The 22,041-nt window shown below is 39.7% G+C and overlaps 1 protein-coding gene across 1 annotated transcript in view; it reads left to right on the top strand.

The window, feature by feature from the left end:
* Window positions 1–321: 321 nt before the first annotated feature.
* DLG2 (discs large MAGUK scaffold protein 2) overlaps window positions 322–22,041 on the top strand; it is a 1,481,746-nt gene continuing 1,460,026 nt past the window's right edge. The window contains exon 1 of the mRNA XM_088832356.1: window positions 322–497. Coding sequence (XP_088688482.1) covers window positions 396–497 — 102 coding nt within the window. The 5' untranslated portion in view covers window positions 322–395. The remainder of the gene's footprint in view (window positions 498–22,041) is intronic.

Below are 22,041 nucleotides of genomic sequence, written 5' to 3'. Positions count from 1 at the left end.
AGGCGGGTACATTCTTTTACATGGTAATACTGCCCCACCTCCTTTGAACCCTCCCTAAGCGCCCGGCTTCCTTTTTATTTTTTGAATTTTTTTTTTTTTTTAAATTTACCTCCCTCCCCCAAATTCACCAAAAGGAGGCGGGGGTGGAAAGCCCTTCTTGGTTCTGTCCCTCCCCCCACGCCTCGTTCCCCAGGGAAGGGAGACCCCGAGACGCCTGGTACTTGCCCGCGGCGTGGCTTCTAACCCGGCGCTGGGATGGCCGCGCGGGGCGCAGGGGGCAGCGATCGAAGTGGCCGCCGCCTCTAGGCTGTCGCCTCTAGGCTGTCGCTCCATGTGCCGGGTGAGCACCGTGGTCGGGTCCCCCAGCGAGCTGCCACTGCCGCAGCTCGAAAGGAATGTCCCCTGTTGTTAAGGACCCTGACTGTTTTACACCAATGATTTGCCACTGCAAAGTTGCTTGCACCAACAACACTTTGTCGTTGATGTTTGGATGCAAGGTAGGATGAGGTTCATGTCTTTTTTTAATGCATGCTGCCTCCCTGGAGGGGAACAAACAATTCCTTTTATTGTTTGTTTATGTGTCTGCCTGTTGGGAGAGTGACAGAGCTCAGACTTTCTCTGCTCTCCCTGGGAGCCGGCTGGGTTTGGGGGCCCGGGGACCTCAGTGATGTCCCGGCGTCTGTGGCTGGGTCTGATAACTCGGTCGTGACTCATGACGGGACCCTGATCGCTAATGCACAGAGGCTCCAAGAGCAGATAAATCCTCGGAAAGGGGACGTATTAGGTGGCTTGCGGTTTGGGATCTCTTTCTATACTTAGCTGGCGACTGGGCTTGTGACAGCTGTGCTGCCAGCTCCTGAACTTGTCACTCTTCCTGAACTCACCCGGACCCGCAGGACCCGCCGTCAGGGTTTGCTGGAGTGGTGGATGGACTTGAGATGACACGAAACGTATCAGTTTGCAATCTGGCACTTTGCAAACTGAGGAGCCTATTTTTATTTTAGACAGAAAAATCTGGAGCCAGGCTTATGTTGCCCCCAGTTGTGTATTTTTCTCTGAGCTTATACAATCCACTTGAAATCAACACTCAGAAATGTTATCCAGAGGTGGCGCGATTATTCAGTGAGTTTCTCCTGAATAACTGTCCCACCCTAGATTTTTTGTAAAGGTGATTGGTGTTCCCAAGGAAATGAGGTTTGAAGATTTTTGAAGCAGGTTACCATTCGTTGCTCAGCGTCTGAAACTTTTTTTGGTGGACTCTGGGAGCCGGCACTCCCTGAGGAAGACATAGAGCCAGGAATTTGAGCAGTCTTAGCCCCCTAATGGTCTGAGTTCGTGTCCCCTTACTCTTAGGTACATACCTTCACTTTTTTTTTCATTGTGAAAAACTGTGGTGGTGGTGGGGGTGGGGTGGGGATGTCTTGCCTGTTTGTGTAAAAACACTTTTGTGGCTACTATGGTGATTCTCTAAGGAGAGAGGGGAAGAGAGGGAGAAAGAACATCACATGAAATTACTGAAAATTCACTTTCATAAGTGATTAAAAGTCACACATTCTCTTCTGTTCTGAAGGATAACACGAGTGACTGCACTGGATGCTGACAAGCACCTTAGGCAGCAGGGTTACACAAACATACACAGTCAACTTCATGGACGATGCTCAGAGGAGCTGTCGGTTTAATGGAAAACTTGGGAGTCAAAATCATGTCTTATGCTGGCTGTGCCTAGAGAATCTGTGTTCTCTGACCCTAGGTTTTCTTCTGTAAAATGAAAGATATGGATGAGATAATCCTCCACAGCCCTAACATTCTCCTATGATGTTTTTCGTTTAATCATTTAATGGTAAAGTTACTGTCAGAGATATATGTTTTATTTATTTATTTTTTACTTAATCCAATAGGCTATACCTTAGAGTTAGTTCCAGAAATATTGATGATACTAAACAGTAGCCTCATGCTCCTTTTAAAATCCCTGAAAAGCTCTGAGAGTTGTTGAAGGTTTGCATGTTCATCGCTGTCTGGAAGATATCTGTAATTGAACAGCACCAGTAACTAACTTTTTAGCTCCTTTCCTCACACAACTTGTGACCCTTCCCCCATGCATCTAGCTACTCACTCTTCTAATTATATTTCCAGTAGCCGCTTAGTGATGGCTACTGTTTAAATCCATTCCAAATAAATATATGAGAATTGCTTTGCAGTGCAAAATGATTATTTACAAAGGTGAATTATTTGCCAGGGGAAATTAAATACAAGCTAATAATCAAATAAGATAAGCTATTGCTGTGCAGAATGTTGTTGAATATGCATTGAACCCAGGATATTCAGAAGAAGTCTCTTTTATGTTGTTAAGTTTTCCCTGATTTTCATATCATATTGCAGGGAATTGGTATAATTACAAGCATGTTTTCTTTAATGCTGGGGAATTACATTAGTTTAACTTCCTTTAAGTTCTATTCCATTTGGTGTTTCAGTTTAACAAAGTCAATTTCTGAGAGAACCATGTCAATAGAGTATACCTAAACCATGTGGGTTGGCAGATAATGTTCTTTGGAAAAGAAATCAAACCTCTATGAAAATAAATTAATACTTTTAGAGGGTCTATTCCATTTTATTTTGCTGAGTATGTTTGAATAAGATAATTCTTAAAAGCCTTGTATAATGGGATTGATGATTATATTATAACCTTACTTAACAGTTGGTTAATTATTTACTGGCTGATATAAGGTTCCCACCTTGGAATCTCAGATATGGAAATAATGGAGCTTTCTATTCTAGCCTTTCTCCAGTGAAGTTCTTCAAAACTATTTGACACATAACAACAGAACAAAATGTGGGAATGTGACATATCCTATAGGCTGGATTTCAAAACTAGATGTATTATTTACCAAATACATGATTTTTTGAAATCTCAATTTTTTTCACAGATAAAATGGCCAGAGTAATACTACCACATAAAATATTTCTATCTCATTGAGAGAATGCAATTTAAATGAGATACATGCAATGTTTAGTAAATATGCAGTCATCAAATGATTGATACTTTTATATGGCCTTGGTTATTTTCATAACTTCACTGTGGGGAGTGGGTTCATCACCTATAAGAACCTCTTTACCTTTTTTACTCTTAGAGTATTTCTTTCGATAAATTGTTCATTTTGCTATGAGCTTGGTTATTACTTCTCTGAAGTTATTTCCTCTTTGTTACGTGTTTATATAAAATGTAGGAGCAGTTTATATATTGGTAAAGCATGCATAAAACAAAAAGCATTTATAAAAATGAATGAAAAACTGATGCCATTGTTCCATTCAACCAACAAATACTTATTGAGCAACCAATAAGATGCTAGACACTGGAGATGTGACAATAAACAGCTTTGTCCCCATGATCTCAAAGTCAAACTCTACTAACTACAATAATTATTTAAGGAAACAAAGAAAATGAGGATTTTAGTTGAATCTTTATCAGTGAAAGTGGGATTTAAATAGCTGTTGAAAAAAATTAAAAACTCACGGAGGTATGTCAGTATGGAGGTTCTGAAAGTGCATTCGTTCCAATATTATCTAGGAAGTTTGAAAATAAGTTTATTAGGATGGATATTTATTTTGTTTCCTGGAAAACAGTTAGTATGACAAAGTCTAAAACCTTGTTTATGTGTAAGCCAGACTGTTTCAAAAATACTTAAACTATTCTTACTATCCCAGATGGAGTAATGGCTTGAAGGGTGATGAGTTATTTGAGCTTTCAAGGCAGAAACCCCAAATAATATTATTTTGTCACTTAGCAATCTCCAGAGCTCTACCCTTGCTGCATCCTGGTCACCATTCAGTTTAGTTAACTGACTCTATCACTTATGAATATAAATGTGAAGTGTCTTTCTGGGCTAGGCTCCATCCCAGTCTCTGTGATAGACATTGGAGATACAAGTATAAGCATGAGGCTCTTCCTTTCCTCCAGGAATTACACATCTATGGAAAGAAGGGATTCTACTTCCTTCCCTAAAATACAGAAACCACAGTCCCACCTGACCTTAAGGTCTCATAAGATAAATTAATGGACATGAGTTTGAGCAAACTCCAGGAGATGGTGATGGTCACGGAAGCCTGGTGTGTTGTGGTCCATGGGATCACAAAGAGTCTGACATAACTGAATGACTGGAAAACAACAACAAGATAAACACAGTTCTTCAAAAAAGTTTTCGTATCGCATCAGTTCTCTTTCCTCAGTCCATATGGTATAACTGTATAATGCTGCTTATGAGAATGGACTTTGCGTGGAAAAGGAGGGCTTCTGAAAAGCTTTTTTCTGCTCGTAATAGTTTCTGTGTCCTTATCTGAAAATGAGCATTAGCTTTATCTTCGTGTAACTCTGTTTTCTCCACCTGCAAAGAATGAGGTTCTGAATGTCATTTTGCAGCAGACTATACTTTGTTTCTCTTTCCTTTACCACATTGCAAGGATCCGCAGCCCCCGTGTGCCCCTTTTCCCTCTTTGCCTTTTTCTCGCCATTCCCCAGGCAAGACATAAAAAGATGAGATGTCAGTTTTGCTAATATTTCCTAATATCCTAATACTCCCTAATATTTCCCTAGTATTATTTCTTAATAAAAGTGCTTTGTAGAGTCTTATGTTCTCTGCAACTGTTCCTTGCTTTCTTCTAAACTCAAGGTAAGATTTTATTGATATATGCCTCATACCTTAGGGAACCTCTCTCTTCCCCACAAGTAGTCATTTTTTTTTTATTGGAGGCTAATTATTTTACAATATTATATTGGTTGGTTTTGCCATACATTGACATGAATCCGTCCCGGGTGTACATGAGTTCCCCCTCCTGAACCCCCCTCCCACCTCTCTCCTCCCTTTATCCTCCCTCTGGGTCATCCCCGCACACCAGCCCCGAGCATTCTGTAACATGCATCGACCCTGAACTGGTGATTCATTTCACATATGACAACATACATGTTTCAATGCCATAGTCATTTGTTAATATAACAACTCAACGGAATCAAACCATTAAGACCCTGAGGCATATTCAGTTAATTAATTAATTAATTTCCTGTTTGATAGATTGTGATAGAGAGAAGTTCTTGGAAAAGTTATAGAGTCCTGCAACCTGCTTTTTTTTTTTTTTTTCTGTTCTAGTGAATGTGTAGACATTACAAAAAATGCTTGACCTCTCAAAGGAAAGGAATCATCTGGTAGAAATCAACCTCTTTCTTGTCTAAATGGTGACTCTCCCCAAAGAAAGAACAATGAGACTAAGAAAGAGGGATTTAAATGAAAGAAAATAGAGAAAGAGGAGGGAATGAAAAGAAGGAAGAAATTTTTACTAGAGAAGTAAAAGGAAAGGAAAAAAATAATCCATGCATGATTAAACATCTACAAAGGTTAAATTCTCTCCTAGATAGTAGGATACTATCCTTTAGATACTATCCTTTCCAAGGGTCAGTTTTTTGCTCCCCGCCATCTCCATAGTTACCAGACAGAGAAAGTAGGAGACAGAGAGGAAGGAAGAAAAGTACAAGATGATGAAAAGGGGGAGAGAGAACTGGAAAGAGGAGAAAGAGGAAAGGGAACTGGTCTGTGGGCTCTCAACATCCAGAGGGTGATTTTCCAAGCTCCCAAGGTTGCAGTCTTCAGCACCTCTCTGGTGGACAGTTCCCACCAGCCTGCAGGCGTTCCCAAGCCTCTCCCAGACCTCAGTTTCAAGTCTCTGAGGTGGTAAGTGGTTTTGTTTGCTCATTTGTTTATTTAAACATAGCAAATTTTGTTACAAAGAGTGGTGGTCCCAGTCAGTTCAGTCGCTCAGTCATGTCTGACTCTCCGCGACCCCATGAATCACAGCACGCCAGGCCTCCCTGTCCATCACCAACTCCCGGAGTTCACTCAAACTCATGTCCATCGAGTCAGTGATGCCATCCAGCCATCTCATTCTCTGTTGTCCCCTTCTCCTCCCGCCCCCAATCCCTCCCAGCATCAGAGTCTTTTCCAGTGAGTCAACTCGTCACATGAGGTGGCCAAAGTATTGGAGTGTCAGCTTTAGCATCAGTCCTTCCAGTGAACACCCAGGACTGATCTCCTTTAGGATGGACTGGTTGGATCTCCTTGCAGTCCAAGGGACTCTCAAGAGTCTTCTCCAACACCACAGTTCAAAAGCATCAATTCTTCGGCGATCAGCTTTCTTCACAGTCCAACTCTCACATCCATACATGACCACGGGAAAAACCATAGCCTTGACTAGACCGACCTTTGTTGGCAAAGTAATGTCTCTGCTTTTTAATATGCTATCTAGGTTGGTCATAACTTTCCTTCCAAGGAGTTAGCGTCTTTTAATTAATCACTATATCACTATGTATACTGTTCATTTCTAGAACAGTTTTTCTTTATATGAATATTGCCAGTGTCTATGTTGGTATATTCTTTGTTTTTATTTTATAATTTGTGTTCATTAAAATCAATTTAAAAACCATAAAATCAGAAGGAAAACAAATTTTAGAAAGTACTATTTTCTCACACAACTGGAGGTAAAAACTATTAATATTTTAATGTATATTTTTCTAGTTTCCTGGTACTATTTTGTTGGTGGCAGTCCACATATATCTTCATTTTAAAAATTTAGTTGTAATCATAGTGTTTACTTCTGAATGTTTTAAATGAATATTAGAATTTGTGTATATATTTTAATGGGCCTCCCTTGTGGCTCTGCTGGTAAAGAATCCAACTGCAATGCGGGAGACCTGGGTTCTGTCCCTGGGTTGGGAAGATCCCTTGGAGAAGGGAAGGGCTACCCACTCCAGTATTCTGGCCTAGAGAATTCCATGGACTGTATAGGCCATGGGGTCACAAAGAGTTGGATACAGCTGAGTGATTTTATATATTTTAATAGCCATATAAGAGATTAACATTCTTATTTTTGAATATTCAGCCCAAAGATAACATTGTGCTGTGTGCTCCGTCACTCAGATGTGTCCAACTCATTGCAACCCACTAACTATAGCCTGTCAGGCTCCTCTGTCCATAGAATTTTCTAGGCATGAATACTGGAGTGGGTTGCCATTTCCTACTCCAGGGAATCTTCTTGACCCAGGGATCGAACCCAGGTCTCTTGCATCTCCGGCATTGGCAGGCAGATTCTTTAACCACTGTGTCACCTGGGAAGCCCAAAAGATAAAATTGTCCCCCTCCCTGCCAATTTTCTACTATCAAAACAAAAGCATATCTTGAGGAATAAATCTTTTTCATATTTGAAATTATTTCCTTTGGATAGTCTAGAATAAGTGGAATTACTGAGATATATTTTAAATCTTTTATGACTCTTGGTGATTGATACTGCTACATTCATTTTAGTGATGGCAAGTAGCATTATATGTAGCTTTAAATAGCTCTACCTTGTGGATTTATAAATAAGAGGTAATCAATTTGTTTTCCTCTGAATAAAGTTGAAACTCTATCAGACTTTGAGTTAATGGGGTGGGAGTTCCCAAGACTATATTGCTGTATTCCAGTTAAAAAAATATATGAAATGCCAAAAATCCAAGTGGTCAAAATGGGTACATCAAGTTAACAGCTATTTACACAGATAAGGCATTCATCCCTGTCTCAGCAGATGTTTCAGATCCTGTTGTGTTTGCTTTGCAAAGGTCAACTCATTTAATTCTCATTATAATCTTCAGAAATGGGTTATAAAAGTTGTCTCTGTGTTAGACATGGGGAAACTGAGGCATATAGAGTTTAAGTAACTTGACTGAAGTCACATAGCTTTCAAGTAACAGATCCAAAATTTGACCCCAAATAGTTCATGTCTAGAACATACATTCATTTCCAGAATTAACTATGGGGTTCTTTCAAATGGCAACTTCCTCTTAGGACCTATATGTTAGGAGTCAGTTTGCAAAAATTTTAATTTATACATTCTCTCCTGGGCATAACTCTGAGTTTGAATGCAAAGCACATCTGTAAGAAGATTCAGCCTTATAGTAAATGCTTTTTTTTTTTTTTTGAGAGGAGTTTGGTCTAATATACCATATCCTATAGTTTTCATGTTCTCATTTCCCACATAAGGTTACTGATGCATCTAGGAGGTGACTTTCTGAAGATCAACACTGTGTCGCAGAGCCACAGCTAGAAACTGGGTCTCCTAATTTCTAACTCAGTGTTATGTTTATATGTCGTGACTTCCAACTACAAACTAGAAGTTCTGAGAATGAAGGTGAGAGAAGAGAAATTGACAAGTTTTATCTGTAAAAAGCAGGAAAAAATAACACTTTGCTTACAGGACTGCCTTAAGGTTGAAGTGATATATCACATATGAAAACATTTAGCACAATGCCTCAAATGTGGTAAATATTCAGTACATATTTTCGTCTCCTGTTTCATTAAGGCTACTTTGCAGACTGGTGAAAAATTTGGAGACTGTTATTAGTCAACTGAACAGTGTTCTTCAATCAAGCACTTTGAAATTCACTCAAGAGCACATGAGGAGTACTTTAAAACTACCAAACACATTGTTAAAGTGTTTTAATGCCACAAAAGGCAGAATCAAGAAGTTTATATAATTCACATCAAGAAAAAAAACCCACAAAAAACCTAGATTAAATCTGACCCAGAAAGAGAAAATGAAAAATGAGCTAATGAATGAAAGAGGTCCTGAATGTCCCAAAGAAGCAGGTTGCATGGGCCTTGTGTCCTATTTGACAAAGTATACTTGCCAGTTCAAGGTCCTTTTCAAATTTTATATTTTAGTAGTCGTTTGGGGAAAGAAACTCTAAATAACAAAAGATGAAGGGGATTAAAGTTAGGCGGTCACTAAAATATGTTCACAAAAGGAAATGTTGAATTATAGAATTTAGAAGATCTTGCAAAATCTCAGACTTATTCTTTATATTTGTTATGAAGCCTTTTACCTTTTACTCACTTAGGGATATTCAAGTAAAGTTCCAAAGTCCATATGGTAAAACCATCTCCAGTCCCTTCTGGATTAAATTACCACTGGATTCCTTCAGCCTCCAGTACTTAATACTTGAATCTTAACTTTAATGTTCAGTTGCAAATTCAGTTTACCTCTCCTATTTGTCTATCTGCACTATGAGCTACTTGGGGAAGGGGCCATATCCTATTTATTTAGTATACTACCTAAAAGATCCAGTAAATAGACCTGTGCCTATTCTAAACAAGGCAGTCAATATATATTTGTTGAATGATTGGGAGAATTATGTGGGTCCTTGTTAAGATTTGCTGAATGAGTTTGTGGAAAAATATGTGGCGTGTTTTTTGTTATTTCATTTCTCATTTTTCTTTAGCAGTTTGCCTCTGAGAACCTCTTGTGATTTCAGACTTCCTAGAACTTTTATTCCCTGAAGCATAGACTAGGCATTACTCAATGTGTTACCCCGATATGATGGTTAATTTTATGTATGAACTTGAGTGGGCCAGTATGAACTGCCCAGGCGTTTGGCCAGTTGTTATTCTGGGTGTTTCTGTGAGGGTGTTTCTGGATGAGATTAACATTTGAATCTTTAGACTGAATGAAGCAGATTGGGCTTTTTAAAGTGGGTGAGCGGGTCTCATCCAGTCAGTTGAACATCTGAATAGAACAAAAGGGCTGAGCAAGAAGAAACTTCTTTTGCTTGACTGCTTTGACCTGGGATATCAGTCTGTTCTGACCTTGGGTCTCAAAATGAAATTTCAGTCCTTGAGTCTCAGGTCTGCTGGCTTTTAGGTTAGAACTTATACCACTGACTCTCCTCACCATTGGTTCTCAGGGCTTCGCTTGCCGACTACCTTCTTGGGACTTCTCAGCCTCCATAATCAAATTAGCTGATTCCCTATAGTCAACCTCTTTCTCTCTGAGAACTCTGATATACCTGCTGTCTAGGGTGAGATGCCTAGACATGTCATCACTAGTAAGCCATTCTTGTTAGTAAGTTATGGAGGAACTAATAGATTATAAATATAATATGCCAAGAGGATGTTGTTGCATTTAAGCCTTTTTTCTCAGAAGATCATGGATTTATTTCATTATAAATCACAGATTTTAACTCTAGATATAGTATAGTCGAAATCATTCAATGCTCCTTTTATAATTTTTCCATCTATATTTCTATCTTTATTTACCTATATGAATGTTCTTTTTAGCCTTATGGACACATTGTACATTGCAGTGATGATTAAATACTCAGTAATAATTTTTCCTAATACTGTATATTAACGCATATATATGGAATTTAGAAAAATGGTAACCTGAACCCTGTATAAGAGACTGCAAAAGAGACATAGGCATTTAGAACAGTCTTTGGGACTCTGTGGGAGAGGGTGAAGGTGGAATGATTGGGGAGAATGGAATTGTAGCATGTATATTATCATAAATGACCAGTCCAGGTTCGACGCATAAATTTTCCTCTGTTCATTTCTTTGCATTTGTGCTTTTTTAATAAACATACTTTTAACTGTAAAGAAAAAAAATTATAAAAAATAAATAATAAATAAATTTTGAGAAAGTCACAAAAAAAATAAAAAATAAATAAATAAATAAAACCAAAAAAAAAAAAAAGAAGAAGAAAAAAAAAAAAAACAAAATTTAAATGAGTGGGTCAAATGGAGTAAGAACATTGCCCTAAATTATAGGTTCTAGAAACCTCATAAATAACATAATATTTTTAAGCATCATTTTTGTGTATGTGTGTGTAACTCCTAACATAAAATATGTTATTTTTGATGTTGTTCCTTATCTTTATTAAAATTTTATCCAAGTTTCTGAGGTGATTTAAAACATCTTATCTGATGAGTGAGCACACTGAGAATAGTCATAATCTCTAATATGCTGTCTGATGTATTCTGAATTCCTTAATATCCATAATATAGACTAAACCAACCAGGAATTAATATCACTGCATTATATCTCAAATTATGATAGCATTAAATGGTGATTCATGATATCACTTTTGTAGGCTTTCAAATAATATGGTTGGTAGCTACTAGCATGTATATTGATTTACTGTCTAAGACTAGAAGACTTTGATTTTCCCCTTGGGTTTGTGTCTCCAACTATCCTCTTTATGTTTTGCAAAAATCTCTATTTTTGAGGAGAGGTAGGTACATCTGTCCAGATTCAGTAACTAGTTCTCTCCTCCCTATTATGTTTAGCATTTTAGTGGGTAAACCTCATGGCTACTCAAACACAGTAAGTTAGAGTCGCTGCCTTGAGATACTTTCGATTTGACTACTGAACCAGCACTAAGAAATATACACAGAAAAAACAAGGGAAAGCCACAGAAAAAGTCACCGGGAAGCCCAATAAACACAGAAGGTTGGGTTAAATCTTATTGAATGTTCATGCACAAGGTTCTGTTCTAAGGACTTCACATAAATAAACTCACATGCTACTCAAAGTAGGTCTATGAAGAAAACCATTAATCCCTGTGTGATATCATCTCTTCATATGTACAACTAATATCAAGTGAGGATCCACAAAATCGTTTATATTTTAAAAGTAGTTTTATACCTCAACAGGAAACCCTACTACAGACAATGAGGTTGTCTGAGAGGACCAACAAATCAATGATTACCTTTAGGATGTTAGAAAAAACTTTATTGGAGATAACACATTACTCTGGTCTTTTCAAGACCTTGAACTAGGTCAGAAAGAAAAGAGTTTGGCTTTGAACTCAAGTCTACTACTGCTTTCTGTGATCTAACACCTCTTTGGTAGTGGAAGGGGTAAAGGAAGAGGAAGAGGGGAAGCATTTTTAGACTAGATTCTATTTCCAGTTCAGTTCTGTTGCTCAGTTGTGTCCGACTCTTTGTAACCCCACAGACTACAGCACACCAGGCTTTCCTGTCCATCACCAACTCCTGGAGCTTGCTCAGACTCATGTCCATTGAGTCAGTGATGCCATCCAACCATCTCATCCTCTGTCGTCCCCTTCTCCTCCCACTTTTAGTCTTTCCCAGCATCAGGATCTTTCCCAAGGAGTCAATTCTTCAAATCAGGTGGCCGAAGTATTAGAGTTTCAGCTTCAGCATCAGTCCTTCCAATGAATATTCAGGACTGATTTCCTTTAGGATGGACTGGTTGGATCTCCTTGCAGGCAAAGGGACTCTCAAGAGTCTTCTCCAACACCACAGTTCAAAAGCATCAGTTCTTCAGTGCTCAGCTTTCTTTATGGTCCAAGTCTCACATCTGTACATGATTACTGGAAAAACCATAGCTTGGACTAGACGGAACTTCGTGGGCAAAGTAATACCTATCCTGTCATCTGGGTAAAGCAGAGAGATAAGCTAAATCTGGGTGAGTTAAACCTGAGTGTGCCCTTGGGGAGGCAAACAGAAGTTTGCAAACAGGAAGCAATCCTGAGGGTAGAGATTGGTATTTGAAGGTGTCCTGTGATTGGACCATTAGCTTTGTGACACTGGGGAAACTCTTTCAGTTCTCTGAGCTTTCATTTTCTTATCTATGCAATGGAGATGATATAGTTAATGGGTTCGTTATACCAGTCAAATGAGAAAGCATTTAATATTCCTGGCATATTGTAGCCATTGAATAGATGTGTGCTTTGCTGACAAAGGTCTATTTAGTCAAACCTATGGTTTTTCTGGTAGTCATGTACAGCCGTGAGAGTCGGACCATAAAGAAGGCTGAGCTGCAAAGAATTGATGCTCTAAATTGTGGTGCTGGAGAAGACTCTTGAGAGTCCCTTTGAACAGCAAGGAGATCAAACCCATCAATCCTAAAGGAAATAACTCTAAATATTAACGGAAAGGGCTGATGCTGAAGGTGAAACTCCAGTACTTTGACCACCTAATGTGAAGAGCTGGTTCATTGGAAAAGACACTCTTCATGGGAAAATTGAAGACAAAAGGAGAAGCGGGCAGCAGAGGATGAGATGGTTAGATAGCATCACCAACTCAGTGGACATGAGTTTGAGCAAACTCCAGGAGATAGTGGAGGACAGAGGAGCAAAGAGTTGAACATGACTTAACAGCTGAACAGCAACATATTTCAATTTCAGATGTTAGTTTTGTTCCTCTCCCTGGGAAGATGCCATCCCTTCCCGTCTCACTTTTGTTCATATGAACATAGTGTGAAAGAGCCTAGAAAGGGGCTTTTTCACTTTTAAATCTAGGATTCAAGAAAAGAAAAGAAATACTTACTGTGTAAACCAGAAGAGATATGAGCTATAATCAACCCACACTCACCGAGTGTCCACTGTGCCGTCATTTTTTTCTGGGAAGATTTTATTTATCATCTTTAGTGTATTATAACATGCATAATCCATTTTCTCCTGTGCGAAGTAATTCTGGCATAACCTACCTCCCATGATTTTACCTCAGAGAGTCTGTTCCCAACCCCCAAAGGCCCTTCCGTGTGAGCACAGATTGGATAATGTGTGTATGTTATCATAGCTGTTGCTCCCTGAGATATTGGTGCTTAAAGGTATTAAGTAGATAACCCTGTTCCTAACACTTATTGCCTAAGAAAGTTTTACTTTACATACCAGTAAACCTTATTTTCTTTCTTTAAAAGACCAAATGACCATCAGGAGGAAATGCTTCTTGGGATTCTGCGGCCTGCCTAATTCCCAAATAAACCTTCCTTGAGTTCTGTAAAATGAAAACATTTTCTCTCTGTGCTTGAGCCTTGTGCATTGCCCTTTGCTGGAGCTATTTCCTCAGCAAATTGCTATGGTTGGTCTCTCAAGCCAGAGGGAAGAAAAAGGTTTTATAATGAAAATGCTGACAGGTTCTTATCTACAGCAGTATGAGTAGCGAAGCTATGATCTCATTTATTGTAGTAACCGGATGCCTGTTTTGGCTGAAGGGAGATCAGGCATTCTCCAGAGCTCTGGGGTTTTGAGTCTTTATCTTGAGAAGTTTGAGATGAAAAAAAAAAAAAAAAAACTGTAGAGAAATAGGAAACCAGGGCTATCCAAACTGCACCTTGTTCTTCTGTTAAAGTACTAAGTTGAATTCCAATAAAGTTCTCAGATGAAAATGGTCAGAGGGTTTAAGAGGCTGGAAACGGGGACTGTGGATTTGCTTGCTCTGTGCTGGGCTTACTCTTTATAATGGTTTTATCTGACTATTCAGAAAGAAACTTTAACCTTGATCTTATTCATATTTCAAAATAATAGTCATCATCATTATGTGAGCAGAATTCTGAAATGAGTTATCTTTTATTTCTCAATATAGCAGCTGTATGGAGTTGATAATTTATAGAGGAGGAAACTGAAGCATATTGAGTTTAAAATTTTTTTCACTACAGATGTTCAAGTATCTGGCTGGAGATTTTTTTCCAAGATATTACTCAGGTGATCAAATAACTTGTTGGAAATGGACTGGGGATTCTTTTAGTCTCTTTCATATTTATACTTCCTAAATGATACTGTGCCTTGCCCAGAGTCATGAAGTATGTAGTGGTGGCCCTGGGATTTAAGCCCAGATTTCTGATCTCAAGCCCAGGGAAAGACTCTCTTTTCCTTGTTTGTCTCTCCCTAAGCATTTCCTAGGGACTGACCATGCTTCCAAAGCCTTCGACCAAGATATTTCTGGGATCCTGCCAAGAGCAGAGGGCAGAACTGGTGCTTGTCTCTGAAAGTCATTTATATGATCAAGATGAGTATGTGTCACCAACATTGAATCTTGAAGGGCTGAGATGTATGTGGTACATGAACTCAGCAAATATGTATCAAGTAAAGAAAATTGTCTCTGTGCCATGAAGACAGGGAAGGATTTCAGACAGTAAGGATAGAAGTAGAGTTGAGTGACTTTCAGATAATTGTCCCTTACCTACTGTGATTTCTAACCTCTTGTAGGTAGCCCCTAGCCTGGAAATGCAATGTGTTTTATACTCCTGGAACAGGGGGAAGTGAGGGTATATAGTTAAGCTGAATGAAGACATTGCTGGTTATTCTTTAATTTTTTTAAATTTCCCGTTAAGAATTCCAGGGCTGCTATCATACCTTCCTTTTTTTTTTTCAAGTCGCTCAGTCGTGTCTGACTCTTTGTGACCCCATGGACTACAGAGTCCATGAATTCTCCAGGCCAGAATACTGGAGTGGGTAGCCTTTCCTTTCTCCAGGGGATCTTCCCAACCCGGGGATTGAACCCAGGTCTCCCGCATTGCAGGCGGATTCTTTACCAGTTGAGCCACAAGGGAGGCCCAAGAATACTGGAGTGAGTAGCCTATCCCTTCTCCAGGGGATCTTCCCAACCCAGGAATCGAACCAGTGTCTCCTTCACTGAAGGTGGATTCTTTACCAACTGACCTATAAAGGAAGCCCATCATACCTTCCTACTTCCAGTTAAATCAGTTTCATGTATAGTTCCATTATCAGATATTTATACTTTTAATGTTCAGCCAAGAAGCTCAACAAAAATTTGCACGTGTCAAAGCTCTGCTACTTCTGTTATAGGGATTTCTGGATGCAGTAATATCCTTGAAAGATGAAAGTCTTCATCTCTGTGTAAAGATGGTCTAAGTGGTAGCCTTTTTGAGTTCTAAGGAAGCAAAGAAAAATGGCTTAAAAAGTTTATTTCAGATAAACCAACTTTCTATGAACAAAACCAAAGTCTAAATGTTTGCTTGCATGACCATATTTGTAGGCTTAGTTGATTTTTAGATGTTGCCAGATCCATGTGCATATTTTTCATTCCACTCATATGGAAGATAATTCTTAAATTTTATGACCCAAAAGGGCAATCTTAGCTGTTTTATTTTACTCTAGCACAGCTAGGTGTTCTGAATTTTGAATGATCAATTGGCATCGGTATGGAAGTCTTCTTTATATACATCCTTAGAGAAGAGATCTATCTGGCAAACGTTAATGTTTCTTTTGCAGTTGTTGGTTAATGTGTCCTTTTTGCATTTAACTGATGACATTTTATTTCACGTCATTTCTTTCTGAAACAGTTTAGGAGAACTGTGCAGCAACTTCAGGTTCAATGCAACCAAATTTGAGCAAATGAAGAGATAATGAATGTATTGAAATAGATTTACAGAGGTTCAGCATTTTTTTTTTTTTAACTAGGTGCATATCAAGATTACTGCCTGTCTGGAAAAGAAGATTTCCCAAAATTAGTTTAGTCAGTCTCAGAGTTTTAATGTTAAGAATTTGATGTTGTGCCTCATAGATGATAGTTCTGAAGATCGTTTATTAGCAGTCACAGATTCCGTTCCACTCCTTTAATTTAATTCCTGTTAAGCTGTAGTGAACTTATGAAGGTGTTCCAGTATGCCATTCAGAAGATATTAGTGAAATGGTTCACATGGTGTGTCTACAGTTGTATTGTTTAATTGCTAAGTCAGGTCCCACTCTTTTGTGACCCCATGGGTTATAGTCTGCCAGGCTGTTATGTTCATGGGATTTCCCAGTCAAGAATACTAGAGTGGGTTGCCATTTCTTTCTCCAGGAGATTTTCCTGACCCAGGCATCAAACCTGTGTCTCCTGTATTGGCAGGCAGATTATTTACCTCTGAGCAACCTGGGAAGCCTGTGTCTACAGTTGCTTACCTTCAAGTGAATAATCCTAAAGTTTTGAACAGTTTGAAATTTGTGCCTTGCATGCAGGCTGGCAATTCAGAGCTCTCAAGTCACTTTATACCTGCTGTTGACTATGAATCATCTAGCATCTTGTACTGCTATTTAATGATTGCATATAAACATTCTACTTCCCTGCCAGGAAGAACATTGTTAGTTTATTTTGTAAGTAAATTAAATATTTATCATCTTATATACTGAAACCCAGTGCCTTACAATGGTATGGGTTCTAAGTGGGGAGGAGATCAAATAAATTTTAATAGCATGGCTAATCCCTCCTTATCCTCAGGACTCTTGTGTCTTCTCTCATGGAAAATATTCCTGGCCAGCACGTCATCTGTCTGCTCCCATGGAGTTGTGAATTTCTTTCTACCATATTGAGCTGAATTGTCACAAGGCTGTAAATACCACAAGGTGTCAGAGACTGGGGCTTAACATCTTGAACACTTAGGTAGTAGTATGGTACTTGCAGCATACTAAATGCGCAATATATGTTTATGGAATAAATTGTTTATGTAATCTTTATGTTGAATTTTTTAGTAAAGAAAGCTACTATTAATTTCAAAGAGGAAGGATGTGTCCTAGTTTTGTTAAAGCTTTTCTCACTTCTCTCAAAATGACATCCATCATATTTTATTTTTAGGGTATTTTTAGCTGCATATAATTTCTACTGAACTTTTCCATTTCATGAAAGCAAAGGGAAAAGTGAGGTACTCAACGAATATAAGTTGAATGAATAAATAAATAAATCCCTCATTTTCTAACACCGACAGCAAGAAGTTAGTTGATAAGTACTCGACAAGGAAATGAATGGATAAATGAGTGACTGTAAACAGAGCATCCCACGGTAAATTTGTGAGTTAGTCGGAATCCATCTTAAAACAATTTACCATTTCCTAACAGCTGGAAGGGATTTGTTTTTGCTTTAATTGCTTATAAACTGACACCAACTTTCATCTCTCTGACAGCCTCAGAATCCAGAGACTGTCTCTTGTCTTTACTAGAATTGAATGATGATTGGTCGTAGGGCCTTTGAGATGACCTGGTCATGTCCTTTTAGGACATGAAGCCTGGCTTCAGTGCTGCCACGGGATCCTGGCAGTCTTGGTGCTCTGGGAAAGGAGATCATTGGAAATGTTCCCTCTGTGTGGCCAGCTTCTCAGTACCAGCATTTTCTCCATCCCAACTAAAGTAGAATTATCAACCCCTGTGTCCTTCCTTCTGAATGAAGCCCAGTTAAAGGTAGTTTATCTTCCATTTATTAGCTGAATCGCTTTGAATGCTTCATTCCCTTTAAGGAATTGTTCTGGCCAACTAGGCAGAGCTGCTGAAGATTGTTGCTAAGGGCAACCAGCTAAGAAGTTCTTAATTTAACTCTCAGGCCACCTCGAATATTTTCTAGATGTGAGTCTGTGCACATGCGTGCATGTTCGCGTGCCTACTTAAATAGATGCATATGCAAATGAGTCACTACCTGTAGATTTATGTTAAGCGGGGCTTCTGCGTAGAAGAGCCATTCAAGAAGAGAAAATCAACTAATTAATTAGGAAGGGCTTTGCTCAGTAGTGGTTAAACCATTTGAATACTAAAATGCTCCATGTTTTTAAATCATTATAGTGGTATGCATTCTGGAAATCTAGCCTGCATACTCTGTGAGGGCCATGGGCCTCATTTACTCATGCACTGCTCCTACCATCCAGCATGATACCTGGCACATGCTGCTGCTGCTGCTGCTGCTGCTAAGTCACTTCAGTCGTGTCCGACTCTGTGCAACCCCATAGATGGTAGCCCACCAGGCTCCGCCGTCTCTGGGATTCTCCAGGCAAGAACACTGGAGTGGGCTGCCATTTCCTTCTCCAATGCATGAAAGTGAAAAGTGAAAGTGAAGTTGCTCAGTCGTGTCCGACTCTTCGCGACCCCATGGACTACAGCCTACCAGGCTCCTCCACCCATGGGATTTTCCAGGCAAGAGTACTGGAGTGGGTTGCCATTGCCTTCTCCACCTGGCACATGGGAAATGTTTATTAATATTTTCTGTATAAATGAAGGAATGACTGTCGAGATAGTAGTCCCACCTGATCAGTAAATAATTGGATACAAATAAATAACTTTCCACAGATTTAAGGAGAGAAATAGGCTAAGCTAGGCTTCAAACCCAGGTCTGTCTAACTCTGAAAACTGTACTCTTAAGCATTGCTTCTTTTTTTAAATATGCTTTGCAGGACACAAGTCTAGACACTTTATGCCTTAAGAACTGGCACTTGCGAAGATACTGTATCATAGCGGTGAAGAGGTGAATTTGCAAATTCAAAAGATCTGGATTGAAAACTCAGCTTCCATCATTTATTGATATTAGGAAAATGGGCAAGATGTTTAATATTTCTGAAGGCTAGTTTTCAGGTGCCAAATGGAGATACTAGTGACTTATTTAAACACATATTATAAGAATTAAATGAGATTATAAATTAAGTATATAAGTTGTTAGTATGGTATATGCTAAGAAATGTTGACTAATAGTGTAACTGTTATATAATGCAGAGGAGAAAATAATGTGAAAACTGTTGTTCAAGGGAATAGATTACACCAAAATAAATAAATAAGTAAGTAACATTGCACAACTGAATACATGTGGCATTATTTTTTAATCTACTTTAAAATTTATGAGACCAACAAATATGGCTGTTATGGACCGTCCTAGCCCCCAAACTATTTGCATTCTCTTTTTCAACATTGTAACTGAGAATAGCCTCCAAGTTGAAGACTTGGCTAATTTGCTTATGTTATCATCATTTGTATGCCCAAACCACTTTTTCTCTAACCCTGGCTCTTGAGTAGCCCATTGTATGTTAATGTTTTGACAAAAGTGTAATTTAGGGTGAGAGATTTTATAGGATTGAGCTTTGTTTGTTTTTCTCAGAGGAGAAGGGATTGCGGCAGACAGTTTCTTGACCCTTGCAAATGCGGATGGGAAACACCTGCTTTTTCCACCAGATGAACCACTTGCGTCAGCACCCCGTCTAGAAACCATGTTCTTCAATTTCTTACGGTTTTGTCTAAATCTAATTTGAAGAAAGAAAAGTCAGTGATTTAGAGCAAGTCAGCATCAGAGGGTTTTCTTCAGAGAAACTGAGTCAGCCTACTACAAGGACACAATTGAAACCATGATTCATGAGCTATGGCACCTTAGAGTCTTTCTTGTAATGACGGCACATTCATTTTTAAAAGAAGGATGACTCAATTAATCTAAGCATAGAAATGCCTCATTCATCTGGTATAATAAGGAAATTGTAGGTTCTACTCAGGCACTTCTTTTTCCCTCAAATAAAGCAAGCCCCCTTTATGTGTGTAAAACATTTTTAAAGCATTTTTTTGGTGAAGCTCTTTAGAAATCTAATGTAAAACATCCCTACTTCAGTGATACTATGAGGACCAAATAAAAACAGGTGTGAAAGTTTTTTGGGCAAAATTCTTAATAAATGATTATTAATTTCCGATTTAAGGAGCATGTGGAGATCTTTGCACATGACAGACGATTTGTGAGGTTTTGAGAAGGCAATGATGAAGAAAATAGAGATGCCAGAGAGAGATGGTGTCTCCTTGGGATTTTTAATCAGATGACTAAACAAATATGTATAAAATAATAGTGAAAAAGAAGGAAAAGACATAAGAGGAAATTATACAAAGCCTGGTTTAAACTGAGTTCATGGGAGGTTTCACTGAAGAAATAATATTTGGGAAGGATGAATTAGAATTAGGAAGGTCAAGGAGAATGGTTGTGGGTGGAGGCTGAGGCAAAGGAAATGTTTGAGGGGATCATCAAGCTGGGTGACAGATAAACAGAAAAGGGAAGTGAAGTCAAAGGACATTTCCACACTTTAAGCCTGGAATTCTGGGGGAACGGGGTTAATGTCAACAGATATAGTGAAATTAGGAGTGAGTGAGGGGGAATTTGAATATTTATTTGCACTCATACATTAGGTGGGGCTTCCCTGGTGGCTCAGAGGTTAAAGCGTTTACCTCCAATGCGGGAGACCCGGTTCGATCCCTGGGTCGGGAAGTTCCCCTGGGGAAGGAAATGGTAACCCACTCCAGTATTCTTGCCTGGAGAATCCCATGGATGGAGAAGCCTGGTAGGCTACAGTCCACGGGGTCGCAAAGAGTCGGACACGACTGAGCGACGGAACAGATACATTAGGTTGGATGTGGCACTGAACCATCCAGGTTGATGAAGGCCAACCAGTTGCAGTGCTGTTGGAGCAAGGGAGCGTTCCCACGGATACGAGAGTCAGAAACTGTTCGTGCCGTGAGAATGGGAATGTACAGAGAGAAATATCGGGCTGATCCAAAACGTCATTCAGGTTTTGGGCCTACCGATCGAAGCTTTAAAACCCCTGCAGTGAGAGGTGGTGAGTGAAGGGCGCTGGGTAAAGAAGACTAAAGATTTAGTGCCAGGGCAGCAGAGTGAGGGGAGGGCGCGGAGAATGGGAGCCAGGGTTTCGAACGTCACGTGCATGGAATACTTTAGTCCTCACACGATGCCGCGTTAGGCATGCGGGTCGTCAAGACCAACAAAGCAAACGTGTGGCCTGGGAGATGGTTCCAGCACCTCTAAACTCCCTCCCAGTTCTAACTGTCCTAGAGAGCAGAGGATTGACTTAAGGAGACAAGTTCCAGAGGAGATGAGCAAGGTAGAAGAGAGGGCATAGGACCTAACATACATGTTATAACAATAATAATAATAGGCGTAGGAGCTGTTTTGAGGAAGGTACTATGCTAAACACATTGTTTATCACATTAACTCTTGGAAGCAAATGTCATGATTCTCATATTAAAAAATAGAAGCCTGCGTGTACAGAGATTAAATGATTTGATCAACATTAGCAGCAAATAAGTGGAAAAGCTGAGATTCAAATCAGGCAGACATGAAAATAAGATAGCGTTTTCTCTCCTCCCGGAATTCTGCCTCTTTAAGAAAATAGAAAACGATATGTTGGGAGTAAGAAGAGGGGTTTGGGAACAAGGGCCCTTGAAGGGTGAGATAAAGGTCTAGACCCACCATGATCGGCAGGGGGTCCAGGAGAAAGGCAAGACAGCGCCACCCGGGTGGCCGTACCCAGGTGTGTAGTGTGCCCCCAGCCCGGTGACTGGTCTCACGTATGGCATTTTGTTCTGCAGCTTGAGAGCCAGAATGGGGAAGCAGGAACTGGAGCCCATCCAGGATCCAGGGCTGACACACATGTCTTGGCGGAAGTCTAAGTGGGAGCCCGGGGCGGGATGGCACGCTGTGCTGCCGGGGCTGCCTGCAGGCGCGGGGCTGGGCCAGGAGTCAGAGTAGCCTGCGCCGGCTGCTAGCGTGGGTGCCTCTGCCTGTCCTTGCTCACGGTACCCAGTGTGTCTTCTGTAGTCATTCACAATGCAAGTACAGAGGAGGTCCTGGAAGAAGGCAGACCAAGATTCCAATTCAAGTGCCATTTCTACTCACTGCGTGATCTGGAACAAGGCCTCAAACC

This window comes from Moschus berezovskii, chromosome 25 (assembly GCF_049115385.1).
Source record: "Moschus berezovskii isolate FMDL1 chromosome 25, NW_MosBer_1.0, whole genome shotgun sequence".
Taxonomy (NCBI): Eukaryota; Metazoa; Chordata; class Mammalia; order Artiodactyla; family Moschidae; genus Moschus; species Moschus berezovskii.
Note: the sequence above shows the minus strand (reverse complement) of the source record. Positions and strands in the feature narration are given on the sequence as shown.